This window comes from Synchiropus splendidus, chromosome 14 (genome assembly GCF_027744825.2).
Source record: "Synchiropus splendidus isolate RoL2022-P1 chromosome 14, RoL_Sspl_1.0, whole genome shotgun sequence".
Lineage (NCBI taxonomy): Eukaryota > Metazoa > Chordata > Actinopteri > Syngnathiformes > Callionymidae > Synchiropus > Synchiropus splendidus.
Genome location: NC_071347.1, coordinates 8,432,007 through 8,455,247, shown reverse-complemented (window position 1 = coordinate 8,455,247; position 23,241 = coordinate 8,432,007). Strand labels below are relative to the sequence as shown.

At 40.2% G+C, this 23,241-nt stretch overlaps 3 protein-coding genes across 6 annotated transcripts in view; 1 reads left to right on the top strand and 2 right to left on the bottom strand.

Moving 5' to 3' along the window:
* Window positions 1-2,792, bottom strand: part of slc45a3 (solute carrier family 45 member 3) — a 29,289-nt gene extending 26,497 nt beyond the window's left edge. The window contains exon 1 of one of the 2 annotated variants that reach the window (XM_053886488.1): window positions 2,694-2,792. The gene's annotated coding sequence lies outside the window, so the exon portion shown is untranslated. The remainder of the gene's footprint in view (window positions 1-2,693) is intronic. The other variant, XM_053886490.1, reaches the window with a different exon arrangement.
* Window positions 2,793-3,351: 559 nt separating this feature from the next.
* c14h12orf4 (chromosome 14 C12orf4 homolog) lies at window positions 3,352-16,594 on the bottom strand. 3 transcript variants are annotated; one of them, XM_053886494.1, is made up of 14 exons: window positions 16,420-16,594; window positions 15,950-16,137; window positions 15,563-15,708; window positions 15,173-15,354; window positions 13,686-13,785; window positions 13,471-13,592; window positions 12,891-12,997; window positions 12,546-12,743; window positions 11,893-12,021; window positions 10,755-10,823; window positions 10,451-10,653; window positions 7,895-7,952; window positions 7,034-7,101; window positions 3,352-5,900 (listed from the first exon to the last, which is right to left on the bottom strand). In XM_053886494.1, the coding sequence occupies exons 2-14, from the start codon at window positions 16,128-16,130 to the stop codon at window positions 5,808-5,810; spliced, it is 1,656 nt and encodes a 551-aa protein (XP_053742469.1). In that variant the 5' UTR covers window positions 16,131-16,137; window positions 16,420-16,594; the 3' UTR covers window positions 3,352-5,807. The 3 variants fall into 3 exon arrangements, with proteins under 3 accessions (XP_053742469.1, XP_053742470.1, XP_053742468.1); XM_053886495.1 differs by lacking the exon at window positions 16,420-16,594 and adding an exon at window positions 16,242-16,413; XM_053886493.1 differs by having other exon boundaries at window positions 3,353-5,900; window positions 16,425-16,594.
* Window positions 16,595-17,445: 851 nt separating this feature from the next.
* Window positions 17,446-22,310, top strand: e2f4 (E2F transcription factor 4). The gene is made up of 11 exons (XM_053885509.1): window positions 17,446-17,871; window positions 19,265-19,374; window positions 19,505-19,666; window positions 19,969-20,012; window positions 20,080-20,144; window positions 20,220-20,402; window positions 20,500-20,584; window positions 20,649-20,774; window positions 20,915-20,962; window positions 21,048-21,092; window positions 21,170-22,310. The coding sequence occupies exons 1-11, from the start codon at window positions 17,710-17,712 to the stop codon at window positions 21,283-21,285; spliced, it is 1,146 nt and encodes a 381-aa protein (XP_053741484.1). The 5' UTR covers window positions 17,446-17,709; the 3' UTR covers window positions 21,286-22,310.
* Window positions 22,311-23,241: the final 931 nt, after the last annotated feature.

Below are 23,241 nucleotides of genomic sequence, written 5' to 3'. Positions count from 1 at the left end.
TTCACCGAGCTCGATGAGCAGGTGTTGTTTACCCGGAGATGGATTCAACTGCATCTGTCACCATTTGGAGTCAGGTGCGATTAAGTTAGCCACCTGAATCTGAAACTTTTGAAAATGTCCAGAGTGGAAACTTTCATAAATGCAGTGCTCTCTGTCCTGGAGTCCCGTGACAAGCGGCCAGTATGTAAATATTTCACGGAGATTCACCAAACTGAGACATGGTGGTCCATTTTTTTCACATCATGTACGCAGAGGGTCTCATCATTTTGATTACAAATTCATAGTCAATCCATCGGTGGTGATCAGCACTTTGATTGGTACGGGTGATCGGCAGCAAAAATGCTGAACGGAGCATCCCTACTGAAAATAGTCAGGATCTCGTTCAAACTGAGAATCTGCGGTGGAAATTGAAGAGAATGGTCCATGACATGGCTTCAGCCTGCAAAGCTGATCTGGCAACTTGTCATTTGTGAAGTCCGTGCCTCGGAGACTGCAAGCTACCCAGAATTGGGCGAGTGAACAATCTCTTCCCTCTGCTAGATCTAAAAAAGCAATTGTTCGAGTGCTGGATTTCTTTTCTAAATTTCCTTCCGCCAGAAAGTTGCCACTCTGAATTGACTTCAGTTTAGTGGGTATTTTGACGATGTTTAACAACGCTCCAAGACTGGCCACTCCCTAATATTTGCCAGAAATGACAGAGGCGTAGAGAGAGGTGAGCTCGACAGGACTCAAGACTTAAGGGTCTATTTTCTCAAAGAGGAATGAATAACACACTTGAGCGGTCGGCTGAGAGGCAAGAGGGCCTTTGTGTCGCGGCACAGTCATGGTCATGGTGACAATAAAAGTTGTACTCTCCACAGTTTAACCTTTTGATCTTCAGTGTGCTTTTCACTCTTGAGGGAAACCAAAATTCATGAGTAAGAAAGGAGGACAACTAAAGTGACCGGGGCTACATTCCTTAAATCTGTTACAAAGTGGACATCAAGCAATGTTTTAGTAACAACGTGAAGCCGTCCCTGTGATGAGAAGTAAACAGGAGAGTTTTGTTTACAAAAAAAGCCAACATCCACTGCACAAAGAATAAACACAAACTTTCAAAGGATACTTGACGCTTGTCAAGGTTTCGTCAACGACAGCTGAAAAAGATGATTCCAAAGCTCCTGAATAAATAACGATTCATCATCAGACGCAGCTCTCAGACGTTTTGAAGGTTTCAACTTTTCACTGAATGAGCTCTTGAAGACACAACGGCACACATAATCAAACATAGACCTCTGCGTGAATAGGTTCAACATAGTCATGTTGCACTGTAGTTAACGGGTGTGTTCCACAAGCAGGAGGCTCCTTTGACCTGTGCTTTTAAAACTAAAAAAATCAAAACTGTTAAAAAAGAATAGGATCTGTAAACGGTACTGAGTTACGCAGTTTGGATTTCACTCTTCTTCATGTAACTGAATTTTTTGACATTTCAAGTCCTTCAATTGGGATTACTCGACAAGACAAGTGACTTGACAAGTGGTGTGGTTCGCTTTTGTGGTTTCAAATTCAAATTGATAAGTAGGAGTGGGCATATTCTGGCGCCTCCTGATTCGATTAAGATTTAGGGGCAATAAATCTATTATTTTTTAATATATATATATTTTTCATGTCTTGATATCTTACTGTGTTTCCCCTCACCACATGGCGTTTTTAAAAACAGTAATAATTGGAAAGGTAACGAATTTATTTTCATTTTACTTGATGTGACTCAAGTAAAATCAGAACAGTTGAGTTCAAAACAGTGTTTATTGTGCTTCAAATGGCTCTATTATGTAAACACTCACTTCTGCTTTCTTCTCCGACATAAACTGATGATCAGAAGGATTATTTATTAGGAATCTGGTGAACACAAAACCAAGGTTTATTTGAGAGGTCAGAGACGCACGAACCTCCCAGTCAAACTGTCGTTTAATAACATAGATCTGAAACACCCACTCATGACTATTAGGATCATTGTAATATTAATTATATTACACTTATTCATAATTTGAATGAGCAAATATATCGCGGGATCAAAAGGGAGACTTGTAATGGACCATAACAGCAGTTACTGGACGTGTTCTCTAACGACTCCAGAGCTGTCAGGTCAGAATTACGTTGACTTAAGCACCGTGATAGGAAAAGGTTGATGAAAACAGTGTGACTCACAGAGAAGCAAAGACTGGAGCAAGTTTTCACTCCTGGTGTCCTGAAACGCCCCTCCATCCTTCCCCGACACGCTCATGTCAACGCCGCGGGGATCGTTCTAGCGTGGCACCTACAGCCAACAACGGGTTCGGTTCGAATTCAAAGGTTTCCCGGCGGTGCCGAGGTCAGAGTAGGTGGTGGCGGCGGCGCGGCTGGTGTACAAAGGGGGGTACAGTGGGGAAAACTTCCACCACGCTGCTGAACCCGCGCTGTCCTACACCTTCCAGGGGCGCCAGCTCCAACCATATCCCCCTAAATATCAACCCAAACAACTCAATTTTCCTTAGCTCTCAAAACGTGTCGTTTCAATCGAGCAACTCCGTCGGTTTAGAGGCGATACATCAAGTTTCATCCCGCAAAGCGACCGTTAAATGACAAACACGGCGGAACACTGGTTCACAGCGAACGCGAGTCTCTCGCGGCGGCCTGCCGAGCGGAATGTTTAGAAAGGTGTAGGAAGACTTTACCTTGAGTCGTGTGCAGCTGCGCGACAGCCATGCAGCAACTTGCTCGATGCCGACGTAGCACCGCTCCTGCTCAACTAGTAGCTGTCCAACTACCCAGCTGTGACACTGGCTGTCGAGCGCGAGAGAATCGAGATGTCATTTCCGTCCAGACGCTTCAAAATAAGACGCCATTTTTCCTCACCCCTTCCTCACTTCCTCGGTTCCAGTCCACCATGGCCAAGCTAGTTGGAATCGATTGTGCTTGGCAGTTTTATTGTCTGGAGCGAAGGTGGAAGCTGTTAAAGTTTAACTTTAACTATAGTATTGTACAGTATGGAGCGCGTCATAATAAAACGGACCAGTATGACTGGGATTGTTTTCGCTTATTTTTTCTAAAGCAAGGAAAATGTAATGCACATATATTTGATCAGATTATTACCGACACACCTGAAAACAAAAATCTGGTTTCTTTCACTCATTATTTTCTTGTGCCGTCCGAAATATTTCTCATTGATTTTACAGGTGTTGCTTTTGTTGTAGACAAGTTGAAGTAGTATTTTTCCTCCTTTTTATTTTCTTACTTTTTGCTGATCTTTGTTTACAAATACAATGAAGAAACTATACGATGTCATATATTCATAAAGGGTAATATGTTTGGTGTTGACATTATTCAAATATGTTTCTTTATTCTTTTCATCATGACTTTTTTCTATATTTTTTCAGGGTTGCTACCAATTTTGTGACATAATACAACAACAGCAACAAAAAAATAACAGCACATTGCATTATTTTTAATGTTATTATATACTTATCAACACATAAAATTAGTGAAGACATACTGTATTTGACAGCAACAATAGCTGTTGAGATGATGACATTTATTCCACTCATAAAAGTTCAGCAGCCAAGCATCTTTTATGTTTAAATTCCATTACCACGCAACATTTCGAGTTAATTTAAAGAACCCCTGAGATGGTCACATCACGTCTTTCAGTCAGATCCCACGCCTTGCGTATAAATGACTTGACAGTAATAAATACATGACAGTCATTTTCATGGCAGTTCTCTAGACAACATCAATGATGAAGCCTTTTTTCATCATAAATATTCAGCTCCTGTTCTCACATGTTCAGCCCTCGGATCAAAACAAGAACAAACTGCTCATTTCTTGGGTAAAAAACGGCAACCGGGGGTGGCGTTCCTCAAAGTTGGGCAGGGCTTTTAAATGTAAAACGTGCACACTCTCTACAAGGAAACCCAACACTCCTGGCCACTGGGACCAATTCCAAGAATGCTAACCACTCAGCAAAACATAGCCTTAACAGTTTTGTGGCTTCCCAGCTTGGCAGCTTCATATAAACAGTGTCGACTGCAACATGAAGCCGTGGAGAAATCTGTGACGGAGCCACTGGCCGTCTTAAGTATCACGGCATAAGAGAAGGCGACTGCAGGACACTTTTAATAATCTGCTGGTGAGCTTTATGTCAGGCTGAATTGAGTTCAGTCAGTTTTAAATGGCTCATACAGTATTTAAAACGAACTGCGTGTATGTTTAATCTTGCAGAGATTAAGTGCATGTGGATAGCCCATCAACAGATTATACGCTCAGAGTCCAAAAAGCAACACTTGGATGGTAAATCTTTCAAAACACACTGGTGGTGAACTTAGTTAAGTGATCAGTTACATTAAAAGTTGTTACAATAATAAAAAAAAAAAAAAAACACCCTCTCAACTTAATAGCTTTATTTCCCCCCACTCTCCCTCTCATCAGCGCTACTGAATCTTATTTATCATTTTTTGGGTTCATAAGCAGTATTGTTTGTTCTTCAGGCAGGACTGTGTATAAGATCAGAGTCAGTTTATTAAAAAAAAAAAAAAAGGAGAAAAAAAAACATAAAAAATCTAAAAATCATACCCAAACTACATGTAGATGATGATGAAATGTGAAGTAACTCATGCCATCTCACACCACTGAAAGTCTATTTAAACATACCGGTATTTCAGTAGTAAATCTCACAGCTAATCGATTGAGTGAAGTAACGGTACCTTACTTCACTTAGGTACCAGACCTATATGTGGGCACATTCCCACCACAGACATTATCCTGGTTCGCTGCTTGCCGAACCACGACTTGTCAAAGGCCCTTCTTCTTCCTCTTGTTTCTTTGACTGCAGCGCTGGCCATTATCCAAAACGACACATTACCCAAATGGGTTCTTTTAGGAGAGTGGCAATTCATTTAGAGACAGTGAAGAGCTCAGTCATCTGACAGTCAAATAAATACCTCAGAGAGCTCTGGCAAAATGGACGCCTGATGATCCCTAATGGCAGTCGTAATCTTCCTCTCGAAACAAAAGTGAAATGGGTGACAAATATTTGACTGACATCAGCCGAAAACGTCCTTATTTCAAATGGCTCTCTACTCTTTATCATTATGGTTTATTACGTTTACTGAGTCTTTAGCTTTTTGTATAGCTGGTCAAACTCAAGTCTATATTTGTGTGCAAGTACAAGTGTGCGACTTTGGAATTGTTGCAAATGTTATATAATACTAAAGATATTAGCATTAAATCGCTACTGCATTACATTGTAATTATTTCAAACATTCGCTAAAATCATGTTTATTACACAACACCGCATAATACTGACCAACATGTATTTAATACATTACTAACACTCAAATTGTGATACATTAAATAACATAAACATGGATTCATGTGTAGCACATCATTTCTCATCCCTGCATTGATCCAATTCCTTCTCAGGAGATGAAACAACCAGCTGTCATCTCAGGCTTGTGAGCCGCGAAACTGAAGCGTCACAAGGTCTATAAAGGAATGATAATGAAGTCGCAGTAAATTCTTTCCCTTTTACCTCTTAGGTGTTCAAGTGAGGACAGCCACGCAGATTAGAGAACAGGATCACATACAACTTTATAAACCCATAACAGAAAAATAAATTCCCACAGCTGATGGAGGGAAATGCTCCTCTGAGTGCCAGAACGTTCCTGCAACATCCAAACAAGTGAACGTGGGACTCTTCTTAATCCCGCCTCCATTAATCTCCTGTCATTTTCACATTGGCAGCATACGAGGCTCCGCATCGCCGACGAGTCGTGAGGATTCAGTCTGTTCTGTCACTCCTTTGAGGTGAGAGTTAAGGTGGAGGAGACACGGAAGATCTGAGGCAGCATGTTGCTTAACTGATAGAACATATCCTCTGATATGCTCTGTTGGCAGCGAAAAAGGGAGAGAGAGAAAAAAAATGTGTTTTGGTTGAGTGGTTACAACAAGATGGGCAAATGATGGCTGGACAACTGAATAATGAGGCCTAAAAGAGGGAGACAACCAATCACGCAGGAATTAACATACATAGATATTACTATATATAGACACGGAACAACATCCAGAACCAATATGGCTGTGTGAGAAGCCAATGTGGTTACATCACAAGCATTGTGAAGCAATACTAGGTCACCAATGGAAACAAACATGCATCATTTACCATGATTTTTTTTGTTTTTTAACCCAAAGTTGTGGGGTTTTTTCACATCTCTGTACTACAGTGATGTTTTTTTTTTCTTTGCATAGTTGAAATACATCCTTTGCCATAGATGTATTAACATGTATTTTTGATGTAGAGCTGTGTATCTTTCTATGTGCATTTAATTACAACATGTGAATCTGGTAACAAATATCTATGAAAAAATACTGAGATGTTATGAACTAAATGCCCTTAATACTCAAACAAGAATAGAAAGAATAGTCTAATTTAAAATGTTCTATACGCAGTTGTTACTTAAATGCGGCATCATATTCATAATATATTTGATATTCTTTTCCATATATACGGTCAATGAGAGGAATAAAACAAATCCAGGTTTGAGTGTGTGTTTGCATGTGATGGCGTGTATTTTCTTACAGAAATATCTCTTTTATCTAGCTGCTTCTGATTTTCTCCCTGTGTTTAACTTAGAATGAGCGAAATGATGTCCAAATAAAAAGAAAGAAGCTTCATTTTTAAGCCTGATCTGTGTAACACAGCTGAAGAAGCAACTTCACAAATAACATAAAACCTGGATATAAGCCGCATTTGAAACACACACCTTGTTTGAAAAACATCTACTCAACAATTTTTCAAACATGTTCTCATCCGTGTTTACCACAGCCACGTCAATATTAGTCTAGAGCTCTTTGTTAACCACCGTGATCAAACAGTTCTGTCACTAAACAAAGCTCTGTACTGCAAAGATAGGTGTGTCCTCTCTTACGGTCTCTGGAGACATAGGTGCTGCTTCAACAAGAGCTGACAATAACTTTGGGGGGCGATGTGTAAGTCGGCAGCGACACATTCTGTTCTCACCTTTGGCACGAGGAACTGAACTGTGCGTGATATGCCTCCATCCCACGACGCCATCTCCATCATGAAACCTGTCAGGTGACATGGAAATCAGTAAGAGCAGGACATATTTTGATGGTTTTATTACCAACTCTTTAGTCCATATTGTCGGGCAGATGAGGCTTCATTAAACAGTGTCCTCAGTTTCAGAGGCCACTTGATGGCTTCATGACGTTTAAACAGAGAGCGCCACCTGCTGAGCCCTAACAATGATTCATGAAACCTCATTGTATACCTAATTTCTGGCTCTCCTTGAACAGATTCCTAGACTTACAGAGGACCTCTGAGCTCCAAGACTCTGACAGTCGAACTCACTAGCTCGTGGATTCAGGGTGCTGACAGGGAGAATGCAGGATGGATGAAGGGTTATTGGATTGTATGTTGCTGTTTACAGTGTGGGTTTTGGCAAACAGCAGTCTGTGCTTTGTCTTGTAGTTAATTTCCCTACAATCACTATAGTATTTATGACGGCTTTGCTGACTGCTGCTGTCAAAAAACAAAACAACACACTCAAGCATTTAATGAAACAATTTTAATTTGTTTCGCTCGCTGGAATCGATTTTAACAAGGCTGAGTAGAATGAAATGATTAAGAATTCAAATTGAAGGGTGGGAGGTGAATTCAATAAATTCCTATGAGCCTTTGGTTCAGATTAAATGTTAATGATAACAAATGAATGACTCCAGCAAATGAAACCTCATAATTGCTATGGGAAATCATGGTTCAAGCAAAAATATAGAATCCAGCAGGATTCTATATTTTTCACAACAAAAAAGCAAAAGCAAAAGTTTTTTGAGACACAGATTCTCTGAGGCAATGACATACCTTTAACACACTTGAACACAAGTTCAGCTCTCTTCAGGCACCACGGTATGGTCATTTCCTGTGGACGGAAGCAAGGAACTACAAGTCACGATGGAAAGCCACACGACACTCGAATTTCCAATCCGATGGTAAGAATCAATGAACAGGGAGACAAAGGCGGTAAGAGCAACATATATTAATGATGCAACTCTAATCCAAATCTTCAGAGTTAGTGACATGTATTATTCTGTTCCTGCTACAGTCCAAAAACATACATCATGACTTTTGTGTTTTTTTGTTTATCTGAGACCTGTGATAGACTGGCGACTTGTGCAGGCTATGTCTGTCACCTCTACTAGCTGGAACAGGCTCCTGCACCCCCCCTTCATCCTCGCATCCACACCTCTGAAAAAGTTAGTCACATATATGTCTCACATACCAAGAGATTCAACTGTGTCACGCACAGTATATTCTCACATATAAAATGTTCTTTTAAAGCAGAATTGTTGCGTAACTCAGCAAATTCAGCCAGAACACACCCAGATATAATTTCATTGTTCTTTCAGAAAGGAACAGATATTCTTGCAGAGCCACAGCAGATATAGTGGTAATAATCAAGCAACTAACAGGAAGTGAGTTTTGTCCATTTTTTCCCCACTTTAAATATATACCAGCCCACATATAATTAAGCCATGCCTTTGTTTTACTTCCCTGCACTGGAGTTGTCCTCAGAGGGAAACAAGAATAGGACACTGCCCATGTTATATTGTGATTGCAGCCTGTACTTCATAGAAAAACAGTCCAGCTGAGGCCCAAAAACAAGGATGACCCTGAGCAAGTAGAGACACATCTTCATCCTCACACACGAAATTAAAAAAGAAGTCCTGATGTGAAGCCAGGAACTCTCAATTATAGATCATCTGGTTCCTGAGGCTTCAAAAAGTTACATGACTTTGTGTATGTAAACATGCCCTTGATTAGAGTAAGAGGAGAAATGGCAGCTGGCTTGTTGTGGCATGACTCCACATCAGCCGGAAGCCTGATTCGCATTGACTTTCCATCTAGCAGGACTTTGGCTTTATTATGATTTCATTTCTCCCCTGCCGAAACACACAATCGAGCCCTTGTTCTGGTAAAAAAGCTCTCTCCATTATTTTCATCATCATAAATCGAATGTAATTTTAACATTCCCGATAACACACCACAGGTTATACGATGTAAAAAGAGATTAAGTAGATGAGAAGTGGGACCATTTTTTTCTATTCATTCTATTATCGTCCGCAGGAGGAGTCTGCTGACTCCAGTTCAGAGGGATGAGTAAATAAAACAGATGACTCACTTTTGCTCCTGAGGAAGTGAACTTGTGCTCCAGAACTGCTGGATCTGCAGCTAATTATTTTCAACCTAAACGCTAGTATTAAAGATGCACTGACGTAGGAAGTTACTTTTACAATTACGCCTTTGTGCATTGATGACGACATGAACAGAGGCTTTTGTTTAGACTATTGCCTTGTTTTTTTAGCTATTTTTAATAAGATTTTCCAGTGGTCTACTTCTGGGAACTTTCCGGTCTTCCATGGGTTGACCCCGCTACCTTCAAGTTGAATACTCACATCTTAGCTTAACACACAAGTAGTACGCTGTTATAGTGGAAATATGATATAAATAAATAAGTAAATAAAAAGTGCCCTGTTTGTAATTAAGCTTTGTGGAATTAACAGTGGCATTTTTATTTTTCTTATTATTCTGAAAGTTATTCCATGTCGAATTGGTTACTGTATAAACTGCAATGTAAAGTAACCAATATTGTAAAAAAAGAAAAAAAAATGTGGGTTCAACCTTTTCATCACGGTGCTTAAAGTACTTGTTCCATGCACATAAGTCTAGTGTAGAAAATCTGATCCACACTTGCCATATTTTAAACACATCTCACCGTGCTAAATGTCTTAATCTTCCTTTTGAGTGCTCGGACTAACATCGTTTGAGTGAGTTAATTCTTCCATATACACAGAGTCTATGATTTTCTAGTCAATTTTTTTAATGACATTAATTGGAAAACTGCACCCAGAAGTATAACAACCTCCAGCTAATTCAAGCACCACAAAGGTGCCCAGCAAAAACTGAAACCCAAGCAAGTTTTAGAGACACTGAACTGACACTGAAAAAAAAAACTTAAGCTTTTCCTGCATATGTAAATGTCTTTCTACTTTCAGCTAAGCTGTATTTCACCAGTAAGAGAGTAAAAAGGGATTAAAATGTATTCCAACAAACGTCACAAGAGAGCTTTGGTTATTTTAAGACAAGGATGCTCATGTTATGATCTTATTTTTAGATACTACAGACCAGTCAAAAGAATTATCTTTACACATGGAGAAATAATTTCACTGATATTGAGTGAAGTTCTGCTTGATGTTAGGTGTTCATATCTTACATTTTGGACAAGCTCTTTAGCAACAGATGCAACACCATGATGTATAAATTTCAATTTAAATGAGAATAAAAATGACAATAAAAAGAACCTGCGCTGTTTCCCCTTTGGGAAAGTAATTCCCATGTCTGGTCAACAAACAAACTTACCTCAGACATGTCATGAACCAGCAGTAGAGGGACCGTGATGTTGGTGATGTCATGCGTGCAGCAGACTTTTAAAATGTTTCTTAATCCCATGATGGCTGGGTCCCTCGCTGTGATGTTCCCTGAGCGCAGATTGTCGTCTACACACAGGTGGAAGACGACATGGGCCTCTGACAGGTTGGAGTGCCGAGAGATGTAAAACTCCCCTGGAAGAAAAGACGACAGGTACTTGAAAAGCCAGTGCCTGATGAGGATAAAAATACAACTGCAGCAAAGTTGAGCGGATTGAAGTTTAAAATGAAACTACCTGGTAAAATGTTTGATGGATTCCTTTCAACATTCTTGCTCTTGTCATCACCACCATTCTTCGGAATATCTGTCAGACAGCTCTCATTAGATTCATTCATTAGCCTCTGTCGCTTAAAGCAAATTTACAACCAACAACAAATTCAATGTGTTGGTTCATGTGAATGAATACATCGACTTATAATTATGTTTCCATGAACATGGTCACCTTATTTTGTGACTAGTGGAAATGAAAGAAAAATGTAGTGTGGGAATTTTATAATCAATTTCACAGTGTAAAATTCGCACACTAGCGCAGACAAGCTGCATGTTTACCAGAGGTTGGCACAGACTCGAAGGCCACATGAAGCTCTTCCAGCATTGTGCAGCTGCTTTTGAGGGTTTAAGGAAAAAATGGAAATAATGGCTGTTTCTATTTTCCTTCTCAAGGACATGCTTATTTTTTCAAAGAGAAGAGATTGGTAAATAGCTGTAAAAAAACATCTTTCATTTCATAAAAATACTGCAATGACTTTATTCTTTAATTTTATGATGGGAATAAATATAAGATACGGAAGAAGAGACAAGAAGCTCTGAAGAGGATGAAGTTTGGGGAGGAAAGCGGTTGAAGTAGCATCACTGTAGAAGGAAGTGGTTAGGAGCCAGAGCAGACGACGGTTAGACCAGCCTGTTAAACACAACCTTGACAACAGAGTGACTGGTGAGTGGCAACATAGGACGGGCGTGACTTGAGAAGCTGACTTGCTGTCATAACTCCCTACGAGAAATACCATCACAGTGGCCTGACTTGAATGGCAATTTAGAGTTATGTTCATGTATGCTACTTATTTTAATGCTGGATGACAATGGGTTTATTGTTAGAGTTATGTATTATTTTCACCAACTCTCAGAAAGTCGTTTTCAGCCCTGGATAGGTTTGGTTTGGTGAGACTCTGGCCAGAAATCACTGTTTTCATAGTCAAGGCTGCAGACCAAGATCACGAAGAGGAAAACCCACAAGAGCATGAGTTAGGAGGCGAAGAAGGTGAGGTGGAGAAATAATACCGGTACATATGTTATGAGAGAAAGACACAACTAAATCACTTTAGTCAATGTTGACATAGAAACTAAAACAACTAAGCAAGTGGCAAAAGTCTGACCGAGCTGCTCCTTCTGCTTGCTGTTCCTCTGAGCTCTGGCGTAGTACACCACCTGCTGCACCTCCTCCAACTGCTCCTCCAGACTGGGGAAGTGGAAGTCTGTACATTCCTTAGCCACAGTTGCAAAATCTGTTTGGAACAAGTACAATATCAAACGTTGGACAAAACTACATTCCATTTGTGAGAACTTTTGATTTTGTCTGTGTTTCAATGATTATCATCACACAGACTATGCAGCAAAATATTTTGTCATCTAGACAGTTTCTTTTTCACAATTTCCTGTAAGAAATGCTAACGACAGCAGTACATTTAGCAAGTCACCATGTAGTTCAGTACTGTAAAAACCGTTTGGAGCCAATAACACTTCTTTGAACATTCCTGCTCACACAAATCACTGATTTTGTTATACTAAAAATATGATGATATGATGATGTCTCTTATAAATATTCACAATCTGTTACTTCACATTACCATAAAAAAATCAGTTTTTGTACGTTACAAAAACGGGAGTAATTCTGACTTGAATCTATAATGAAATCACACTCTATAGATATATCTACTGCATTTGTGTCATACAAGCGAAAACAGAAAAGTCAACAGTAAATCAAATGCCTTTTAACATTTCTTCTTCCATGTGCACCACTTCATCTGACCTCTCTTGATGCCACTGTAGGAGTTAATCCTGTTGTCCACCAGTAAGACCAGACCACAAAGGGAAGAGGAGTAAAGTGACAGAGCTGTCTGCAGCCGCTTCAGCTTTGCACCACTGCTGCCATAACGCCGATGTTTACAGAAGTCCAGCACATCTGCACGAACCAGTCGCAGGTTGTGCATCGTCTTCAGCTGGGCTCCTAGCAATGGAACATATTTGCAAGAGCATGACAGCTTGTTTAATTGAACATAATAGTGGTGAGTGAAGTCTCCTTAATAGCACTGATTCAAACATCCTGGCTGTGCCATGGAAACATTCAAAGCAGCATTTCAGCGCGACAACTGACCTAAGTGGATAGTGAAGCTCTCCTCCAGCTGAGGCTGCTCCTCAAAAATCCTGGCTCCAGAATCAGTGGGCTCCGACAGCTGACTGGGCTGCACTTTAATCTCTTCACTAAACAACAACCATAAAAACAAGATGTAGAAATTATCACACAATTACGTTGAGTTTGACTTCTCCCTTAGGACTTAACAGGAATGGAGGAAACAATACTTTGCCTTCTCAATGACCATAAATCTGGCATTAGTAGTGCTTTAGTAAATCTGATACTGGCTTCATTCTCCAAAGTGTTTAACAAGTCACTAGACATATGCTTCTAATCCATACGTCAATCAAAAATGACACTTTCAAACCATGTCTGTAAATCACAATGTCAGTAATTTGAATCATGTCCTTCAAAGTAATGTGCAGCTCTTTAGTACAGATTAGAGAAGATTAGCTGAGTGATGGTTCGAGATCCATTTTTAAACTCATACATAAATTACAGTGGAAGCATATAGCTCGAAATTAAGTACCAGGATGTTTCTAAAAAAGGCCTTTAGGCACAAATAGAATGGGTCAACAAAAAGAAAATATATAAACCTTACTTTATCTCGTTGCTGTTGGATTTCTGTAGGTCCTGGTGGAGTTTGATGACCCACTCCTGATATTCTTGCTTTTGAATGGTCGTGACCTGCTTCAGTTCACTCGCCCACTTGTTCTCCAAGACCTGTGCCGCAGTAGCCACCATTTATAACTTAGTTGTCATATTCAGGAGTGCAATAATGATCTACCCCAAGTGGAGAATACTGAGTATCTTTACCTGTTGGGCATCAAAGTGCTGAGAGGCAACTGCATTCACATCCTGGTCACTCAGAGTATTCCCCAGCTCATTCATCACTTTGTCCATTTCCAATGCTTGTCTGCAAAAAATGAGGTAAAAAGAGGAGTCTGTGCATTACCAAAGGATTCCTTGATCTATGAAAACACATTGAAGCTACGTCCATCATCTTGAAACGACAGTTAAATGAACGGCCAAAAAAAACAGTACATTTATTGGTGTACAAAACGTTTGGAGTACAGCTGAGGGGGAAGCAGGGTTCACAGCTAGTTCCCTTGTTTTCTTGGGTACTTTTATTCCTATGTCGCCTCAGTGGTGACAGATTTCTGCTTGAAAAATCAAGATGCAAAATTGTTGCCCTGATGTGCTCAATCATTTTTAGAACACTTTGAATAGACTATTTGAGAGTCAGTGACAAAAAAAAAATTCTAAAAGAAGCCATCAACATATCCCCTCAGAATACAACACACTTGCAATAATGACATAAGCAACGAAACCACAGAGGAATCAAAACGGTCTTGGCCATGGCACAAACGTAATTACTGAACTCAACCTCTGTGTCCTTTGAGATCTTATTTTTACAGGGTCATTTAACAAGGAAATAGAAAACCTACTGCAGGTCTGCTTTTCACTGACCTCCCAAAAAGACCCATAAAACTTATAGTCCAAAACACACGCATATTAAAAAGAATCCAAACCCTTCTTAACCTCTTTATCAAAACACTTTTACAATGACTCATTTGCAAATTTGCAAAACAGGTCTTATTGGCCAATAATCCACTGAACACAGTGCAACTCAGACATGGCTCATCTCATCAAAACTCCCTGGTTTGGTTCCTCACATACAACAGAGAGCAATTAAACGAAGGCGAACAATGACCGCATTCAAATTTGGGTGGGACCTCGACACTCACGCACCAGCGATTACATATCGAACCACTTGAATTTGGAGTGATGTGCAACACCACCTGCTTTTTGTTAAGAGTGCATGGGTCGATGTTTTACTTCAACTGTAAATTGCTTAGCAATTTCTGCATGCTTTTGTTAATGTGGACAGGTGGTGTATAAACCTCGCAGATAACTCATTTGCTTCAGCAGATCATCACGGTAGCTTCGGCTTCTAAACTTATTGAACAATGCTGACCTCTTTTGGACAATAGGGGTATGTGTCGGCTGCGCCAAGAAAAAAACATTCATACAATTAATTGATGGAATCTAAGGCGAAATATATAATGCTGATGTTGTCACATTATACCGACTTTGACTGACCTTTTGAAAGACCATTACAACAACGGCAATAGCCTTCATTGTCATTGCACCACAACTAGTGACAAATGTACAAATGTAAGTACTACAAGAGGAAATTGCAGTAAAGGTTTGAGAGTAAATGTCATATGATCATATTTAAAGGGGTCTTGTACAATTATGCCAAGATGGTGTTTGTGAATCCATGTACGAGTAACACCCACCTTTCCTGGAGCTTTTTGATCTCCATGTCTCTTTCGCTGATGAGCTCAGAGATGCTCACAAAATAGTTGTGCTCCAAGTTCAGTAGAGTATCCGAAGCAGGGGAGTGGATCAACTCATGGTAAACATCAGCAAAGTCCTCATCCCAGGTAGGTTCTTCAGGCCGGGCATGCTCCAGTGTAGTCTATTGTGGTTCATAACAAGACAACATCTGACACAGTGGAGGGAGAAAGTAGCTGCGTATATGTTGATTCAGAGGGCTATTTTCCTCATGGGCTGCAGGAATGGCTATATTTCATATCAGTGGTAAGCACTGCACTGCAGTATCAAGTTAGTATGAAGGAGCTGCATAACAAATAAGAGCAAACTAGTTGGATTTGAATACTTCTTACCTCAGTATAACACCTAGCCCAAGTGTTGGTGAGCTTGTTCACATCTAGATCTCCAGCTGTGAGTCTCTGAAGTGCCAGTTCTGCCTCTCTGTCAAAATCTTTGATTGTCTCCTCTTCAATGAACGAGGATAGCGAGTCTTTGAGCTCTAAGGAAACATGTTTCGCAAGGGAAATTTCATTTTATTTTTGTATTTAAGTCATTACAGATAAACTCATTACAATTATTTCTATGTTTTACAATTGCGTAAAAACTGGTAATGCGTTTCACCAAAGACAGGCAGCAGAAATATATATATATTATATCCTGATGGAGTGTTAATTCAACAAAAATCCAGAAAAAAGAAAACAAAAATAAAAGAACAACGTATGTACAGAAACATACATTACCGTTTTCTATATAGCAGGGTATTCTGTGCAGCAACATCAGTCGTCCATGGAGGTCATTTATGTTTTCCTGAACAGGGAATGTCAGTGGGACTTTGAGGATGCAGTCGTGTTTTCCAGCCCTGAACTCAAACAAAAATTCTTTCTCATTGGAACTAATGACTTTTCCTCTGCTTTTCTTCATGTTTTCGCTGGAAAAAAAAAGATAAAATAACGTAATTTAATACAGACGATGCCGTTCAAATTGGAGTGCGCACTAAGTAAGCGGTCGCAATAACTGATCAAAAATCTCCACCTAATGTTTGTGCTGTAAAGAAACTGATGTCACCATTTCCTTCGATTTGTAAATTTCGATGCTATCGCTTAGTTTGCACATGCAGAGCACAAAAGAATAAACTATAGTAATCGAAGAAAGCAGTCTGTCAGGGCAATGTACAACAAAAATCAAAACATACAACGGAAAAGAAAAATACCTCACCGGATGAAAACGGTGCTTCCTGTTTCACTCGGTCAGCTGATCCCTTGTAACTTGTAACGGAAGCAGCACTTTCGTGACAGTCAGAACCGAGCACATAAGATACATTTCGCATTTTTGACGCAATGTGATAACATTATATACATTATATCTTATAATTTATAATTGTGTGTAGCCAATACATTATTTAGAATGACTGCTTCAAAAACGAATTACGAATCGCTCCTTCTTCTACAAAAAATCAATTTACCAAAGAAGGCTTTGCTTTTGGCTATATCGTCCTCTGCTGGTTGAAAATGTTACTGCGGCTATAAACTCATTACCTTAGCTTGGAATTTGAGTGTAAATTTGAGTCCTAGCTAACAAACAATGATCCGAAATATCAGTCACGCATCTGAGGGGCTCAATCATCTCAATTAATTTCAAATTGTATTCGTTTTTTTTTTTTTTTTCTGGTGGTCTTAGTCTGTTTTTTTTTTCTAAATCATTCAGTATTACACTAGCAAAAATATAATCTAGTTCCCAGCGTCAATAATAGCACCGTTTCACTTGCGCTGGAATGCCATTTTTTGTTCATAAATTTTATTGACGTAATTTCTATACTTTGTTTTTATAATAATTTATCGATAGTGGTTTTCGGATTAGTCGTCGGGCTGAGACCTTTGGAGTGGAGAGGTTCAATAATATTGAGGTCTTGTTTGAAGGAAGGGCGACGATCGGTAGATGGATCTGTTAGGTTTCAGTCATAAGGTCTGCTTCTCATGAACCCTGGGCAGATCAGCACCCGTCCTGTTATGAACACGCACCATCGCTTCAAGTTTGAGTCAGTAAGAGCTCGTCTCAAAGTAGACGCTTTACAACGGTTCTCCTAACATTTAATTTCTAGGGTCATCGACATGTGTAAAATTGTGAAGAAAAAGATTGCTCCTTGTTTAGACAAGTGAGCTAGATTTTCTAAATCATAAGAATACTGATAATTCACGCTGCCTTTACAAATATTCTAGTACTTTTTTTCGTTTTTAAACAGGAGCAGCCACTGGCAGACGATCCCTGCGTCAGTTGAACCGTCCCGTCATACCTCGCGTGGCCAACGGCTCTCACTGCCGAAGCAGCTTCATTGAATCCCCGCACTCACTCAGATCGTGCCTCCCAACCGTATCAATTCGACCCCGAATCAGTGAAACCTAATCCACCGATCGACTCCGGCCCCCTTTCTATATTTCACCGCGGCGGTGGAGCGTGTTTCCTGGGCTCGCTGGGGGAAGTACGGTGCTGTTCCCGGGTGGTGATGGAGCTGGAGTCGGTCAGTAACAGAGCGGAACTGGGAGCTGTGGGCGACTCGCTGCAGCCGCAGACCCCGAGCAGACACGAGAAGAGCCTGGGACTTCTCACCACCAAGTTTGTTACTTTGCTACAGGAAGCGAAAGACGGAGTTTTGGACCTGAAAGCGGTGAGCATGCAACAGTCTTTGTTGTTAGCTAGCACATGTCAGTGAGAGCTGCCGATGGGTTTCGTGTACTTTTGCTAGCCTGCTGCTAACCTAGCATAGCTCAACCAGTCGCTGCTTTAAGAAACTTTCAATACCTAAAATACTTCCGTCTTCTTCATGGATTGACGTTTCTCCGATGTCGGTTATGAAGTAAGATATTGGGACCGGTGCCGGGTGAACTTCGCGAAGTCCCCCCCGTAGACTCAAAGTTTAGAAAGTGGGTCAGCTTTTGTTGCTTCTGTCCGAGCCGACACACATCATCTTCACACATGAACAGTTTTCCCGATTGATGGTGACGATCAATTGCAGACAACTGCATCTTTTATTGGTGACAGAGACCCGCCAAGTCATCCAGAGGTGCAGCTGCCGCAACATCTGTCAACTGTTTACATGTCACACCGCCAAGTTAGGTCAAGATCCATGTCCTCGTTTGTGGCACAGAAGAAGTACTGGCGCATCAGGACGGTTTAAACCTGTAGTTGAGATTTGTCTGTCTTGTTATCAGAATTATTTATAAACGGAACTGCAGTCATTAAAAATAATTTTTTAAAAATAATTGGAGAGTACCTCAAATTAAATTAGGGCCTCAAGGAGTAATCGACTAGTCGACTATAACTGAGTAATGAAATACAAGTGTACAGTCAGATGAGTCATGTGTTCAACCTGTTACACACCACAGACCAACAAATATGGTTGTAGTTTCACGCATAACCAGTGTTTGCAACAATCTTTCTGTTTTACCACCCTATCATCACACCAGTATTTGTGTAATTGTTTAGTCATTGACTACTCATAGTCACAGCTTGAAAATTAAATATAAGTTAACATAATCTTAAACCGAAACTTTAAGTCAAAGACTGAAACATTCACTCGCTGAAATCATAAGTATAGAGTGTTTTCTTAGTAAGGATTTCAATGTCATATTCCTGAAGGGTTGTACAATGTTGCTTTTGCATCTACACATTGTGATAGTGTACCCGGTTTTATTACTTTATTTGCTTTAAAAAAACGAAACCTCTAAATTTCTCTTGTGATTTTACTCACTTATTTTATTGCATGCTTTCAGTGCTATCTGCAGTTTTGTGAAGTACTATATTCCATTTTTGTGTGTGTAAAAGATCTGTTTTACTTTTGTTTCTTGGAAGTACTGTTTAAGTAATTATTATGTTTTCCAAGTTCGAATGTTCCTGTTTCTTTTGTCAAACCGATCGGCTGTTTCCGTCTTTTTACAAACCATAATTTAACTTTAGGCTTATCTGTAGCTGCCATATTGTTTTTTAACATTGTCGGTTATACAGTGAACCTTGCTATGGCTGCCAAATTAATTGATGCTTCCCTTTGTCCTGTTACTCAGGCTGCAGACACGTTGGCTGTGCGGCAGAAGCGGCGGATCTACGACATCACCAACGTGTTGGAGGGAATCGGATTAATAGAGAAGAAGTCCAAAAACAGTATCCAGTGGAAGTGAGTGTGTTGTGTCCATACAGAGCTCTGTGTAATATATATATATAATGCCTTGAGGTTTCAGTTCAGCTTTCTAAAATCAAGACGTCTGAGTTGTAGCAAATGTATGAACCTGAATTTTACGTTTCAGGGGTGTAGGTCCGGGGTGCAACACCAGGGAGATTGGTGATAAGCTAACTGATCTGAAGGCAGAGCTTCAAGACCTTGCTATCAGAGAGCATGAGTTGGACCAGCAGAGAGTGTGGGTCCAACAAAGCATCAAGAACGTCACAGATGACTCCAACAACTGCCCATATCCTTTGATATGAACTTGTTTGACTGGAAACATAATTCATATGTAGCCATACTCATTGTTCAACAAGTAAAATTAGTTGATGAGATATATGATATATTAATACCATAGAAGCAAAATAATGTTTGACTTTTTTTTCTGCTTGTGTGGAGGACAGAAAAACATTTTATGTAATGTAGTATCAGTTACAGCACCATCTGGCATCTCATATAGCATCACTCTGGCCAAACACACTGACAGCTCTTTTAAAACCTGCTTTCATTTGAATAAGTATGAATGTGTTTTCTCTAACTCCTAAGTACGATGGCTTATATAAAGCACGATGACCTCTGTGGTGCTTTTAAAGGTAATTTTCGGTCGATCTGTTCTGGCACTAAAGTGTGCATGTCTGACTCATGTGAATCCTCCTGCAGGTGACACTCTGTTAGCGATCCGAGCTCCGATTGGCACACAACTAGAAGTTCCTATCCCAGAATCTGTAAGTGAAGTGCCCACCTGCTTTGTTCTTTTTTTTTTTTTTTAATCTAAGATCTAAGCTGGTGTGTGTATTCAGATACTTAACGGACAAAGGAAATACCAGATCCGCCTGAAGAGCTCAACGGGGCCTATTGAGGTATTGTTGGTCAACAAGGACCCGACCAGTGCCTCTCCTGTTGTTCTGCCGGTCCCTCCTCCAGATGACATCCTTCAGAACCTCCCGACGCCAACACCGACGCCTCAGCTGGGGCCATCACAGGTCAGCAGCGTTCCTCATTTCTCTTAGCCATGTTTTAACGTCATCTCCATCCCTCTCTTTTTGTAGCATTCTAATGACATTACTCTCAATCCTTCAGACCCCGAAAGCAGCCCCAGCGGCAATTACTAAACCAGTTCCCACGTCCTCCGCCAAAGCAGCTAGTGAGGCACCGTTAGTTACAGGTATGAGGAAAATGATCAGTTCTAAATGTTTTTTTATCTCACTATCAACCTCTTTTAATGGCAGAAGTGACGTCTTCACCTACTGGCTCTGCAGTTACTCAGCAACTTCAGTCCTCTGCCTCTCTGGATGGATCCCTGTCGTCTTCTGCGTCCGCAGTGTTTTCACCAATCAAATCGGATCCTTCCGAGTGTAAGCTATGTAAAACCATGCTGATCTCCTCCAGTGTTTATCATGGAGACTCGACATCCCTTATGAAGCATTTTATTAAGACAATGTGTTGTCAGTGAGAGTTTGGGCTGTGTTGTGATTCTCTTTATGTCCCTATCCAGTGTTGGACTTTCCCAAGGAGCTGTCTGAAATGTTTGATCCAACAAAAGGTGGGCATCTTGTTCCGAAAATCTTTGAGGAAAACTAAGTCCCAAATTCTTGCTGTTTTTCTTACACCTGACCTTTCTGTTATAGAAATCATGGGTGGGGATTTGTTGGATGACCTGATGTCATCTGAAGGTAAGTTTGCTCAGATTAGTATGTATTAGTAGTATGGCTTGGTCATCTCACAAGCTTCTCATTTGTTCCTCCTCCAGTGTTCTCGCCTCTGCTCCGTCTCTCACCTCCACCGAGCGACCACGACTACATTTACAACCTAGACGAGACTGAAGGCCTGTGCGACCTGTTCGATGTCCCGATTCTCAACCTCTGACCCCAAAGAGCAGCATGAGACTTGTGTACAATTCTCTTCCTTTTTCCCATCGAGAATGGTAAACGTGCAGGAACCTGGGATCAGTCAAAGAGCCCACCTCAGTTTTGCCTGATCTTTACACTCATGGGGGAAGCGCAGACCAGAACTTAACACTGTATCTACTGCTCTTTCCAGCCATTAACATAAATGACAGAGAACTATATTTTTGGATTATGGTGTAAGCTATATAACGACTTTCCTGTTTGACTGACTGAATGTGTGCCGGCGATTTTACAACTGTCTTATTGTCTGTGTGTGTGTGAGATTGTGTTTTCTACTGGACACTCTTTGTAGTCTTCAGGAAAGGAGATGAATCCCTTCTATCAGGTCAAGAGTTCTGATGGCTCCTCTTGTGACTTGAATCAGTCCAAACTCAGCTGGTCGATTATGCACTGTCCTTGTGTACATAGAGAATATATATTTGTATTATCAGCGCAGCAGACATCGGCCTGGCTCTCTTTATTATGTACTCTTTTTTGAAGTCCCCACCAAGGTTTCCTGAAAAGATCACAGAGATCCTCTTAAAACAAAGGTACTAGGGTTTTAAAAAAATGTATAATAGTTAAATGTTCCGAGTTTTATCTGATGGTGCACTAATTGGATTGTTGTTCTTAAACCAAGCTGTAAAATCTAGAGCAATGGACCAAAAGTGGGCAAAATATAGTTGTTGCTTTTTTTTGTTTTCTCTGCGATTTGCTACCTTTAATGGGTTTCAGTCACCCTTCAACAGAAAGCAATTTTAGCACTTTCACATTTCGAGGCAAGATTCCAAAAAGTGGTGGTGCTTTTATTTTAATTTTGCCTGTCAGCTTTTAAATTTTTTTTTTTTTCCCTTTATCAACTTTTTTTTTTTTTTTTGCAGCTGTCTTCGCCTGCCCTTTGTTTTTGTATTTCCAGCTTGTAACGTTTGTATATGAACAACATTGTACTCCGTTCGGTTGTAAAATAATGTGATGTCTTTTGATGATGCACAAAATATAAATCAGTCAAACAACTTGACCTTTGACAGTTTCCCCATCCTTCATTTTTCGGACACCTATAAAACGTAACACATTCGCTGAAATATTATGGATATTTGTGGAGGAAAACAAACATTTTCTGTCTGTACAAACATTTATATGTTCATTGTTTAGAAGAACTGGAGCGCTGAACCACATCTACAGTGTCCAGTCAAGTCATTATGACCATTCTTCAGTTGCTGTGACGGTTCGCATTGAAAACATTGATTCTTTTTGTTCTTTCCCCCACGACTTCAGCATCCTTGCCTCTTTCACATGATTGAGTTTGACACCAGTGTATGTGTAGGCCTCATTACGATCATGACCAGCATGAGTTTTTTTTTTCTGTTCCGAGATTAATACAGTAGTTCATGCAGTGGATTGTTCTCCAACAGCTTGGGCTCAAACCAGGACAGTAACGGCAACAGCTGCTACAGCTTTGGCATCAAAAGGGTGTTGACCTAATATAATGGAAGTTGATTAGCGCATTCAGACTGGATTTCCTGATGTATGTGTTGGCTGACAGATTTATCACCAATGTTTGGACAATATCCAACAATAGAACATACAGAAATAACTGAACTGTGCACGAGAGCCACCGCAGTTAGCTACAGCATTAGAACAAACAAAACAATTTTGGAATAAAATAAAGAGAAAACACACTCTGCTTTGGAGTTAAAACATTCATATCTGTTACTGTTACTGTTTTGGGATTAGAGCGTGTTATCCCCTAAAACTCGTTGGACCATCTGCACCAGTTTAAAATTGTAAGAATTATAGACGACTGCAACGTGCACAAATCTGTAGCATTTTGACATTTATACAAAATTGCTGTACAGATAATACTCAGGACGCAACATTCAATCCGAAATGATGGAAACAGATCGACAAGAAAAACTTAAGAAGGTTTTTCAAGAGA

Coding starts and splice junctions, on each gene's coding strand:
- c14h12orf4 (XM_053886494.1), bottom strand. CDS start 16,130: ATGAAGAAAAGCAGAGGAAAAGTCATTAGTTCCAATGAGAAAGAATTT. Junction 12,998..13,470: donor TCCAACAGCAACGAGATAAA/GTAAGGTTTATA, acceptor GTTGTTGTTTAG/TGAAGAGATTAAAGTGCAGC. Junction 7,953..10,450: donor TGGTTCATGACATGTCTGAG/GTAAGTTTGTTT, acceptor TTCCGTCCACAG/GAAATGACCATACCGTGGTG.
- e2f4 (XM_053885509.1), top strand. CDS start 17,710: ATGGAGCTGGAGTCGGTCAGTAACAGAGCGGAACTGGGAGCTGTGGGC. Junction 17,872..19,264: donor GAGTTTTGGACCTGAAAGCG/GTGAGCATGCAA, acceptor CCTGTTACTCAG/GCTGCAGACACGTTGGCTGT. Junction 20,585..20,648: donor TGAGGCACCGTTAGTTACAG/GTATGAGGAAAA, acceptor TTTTAATGGCAG/AAGTGACGTCTTCACCTACT.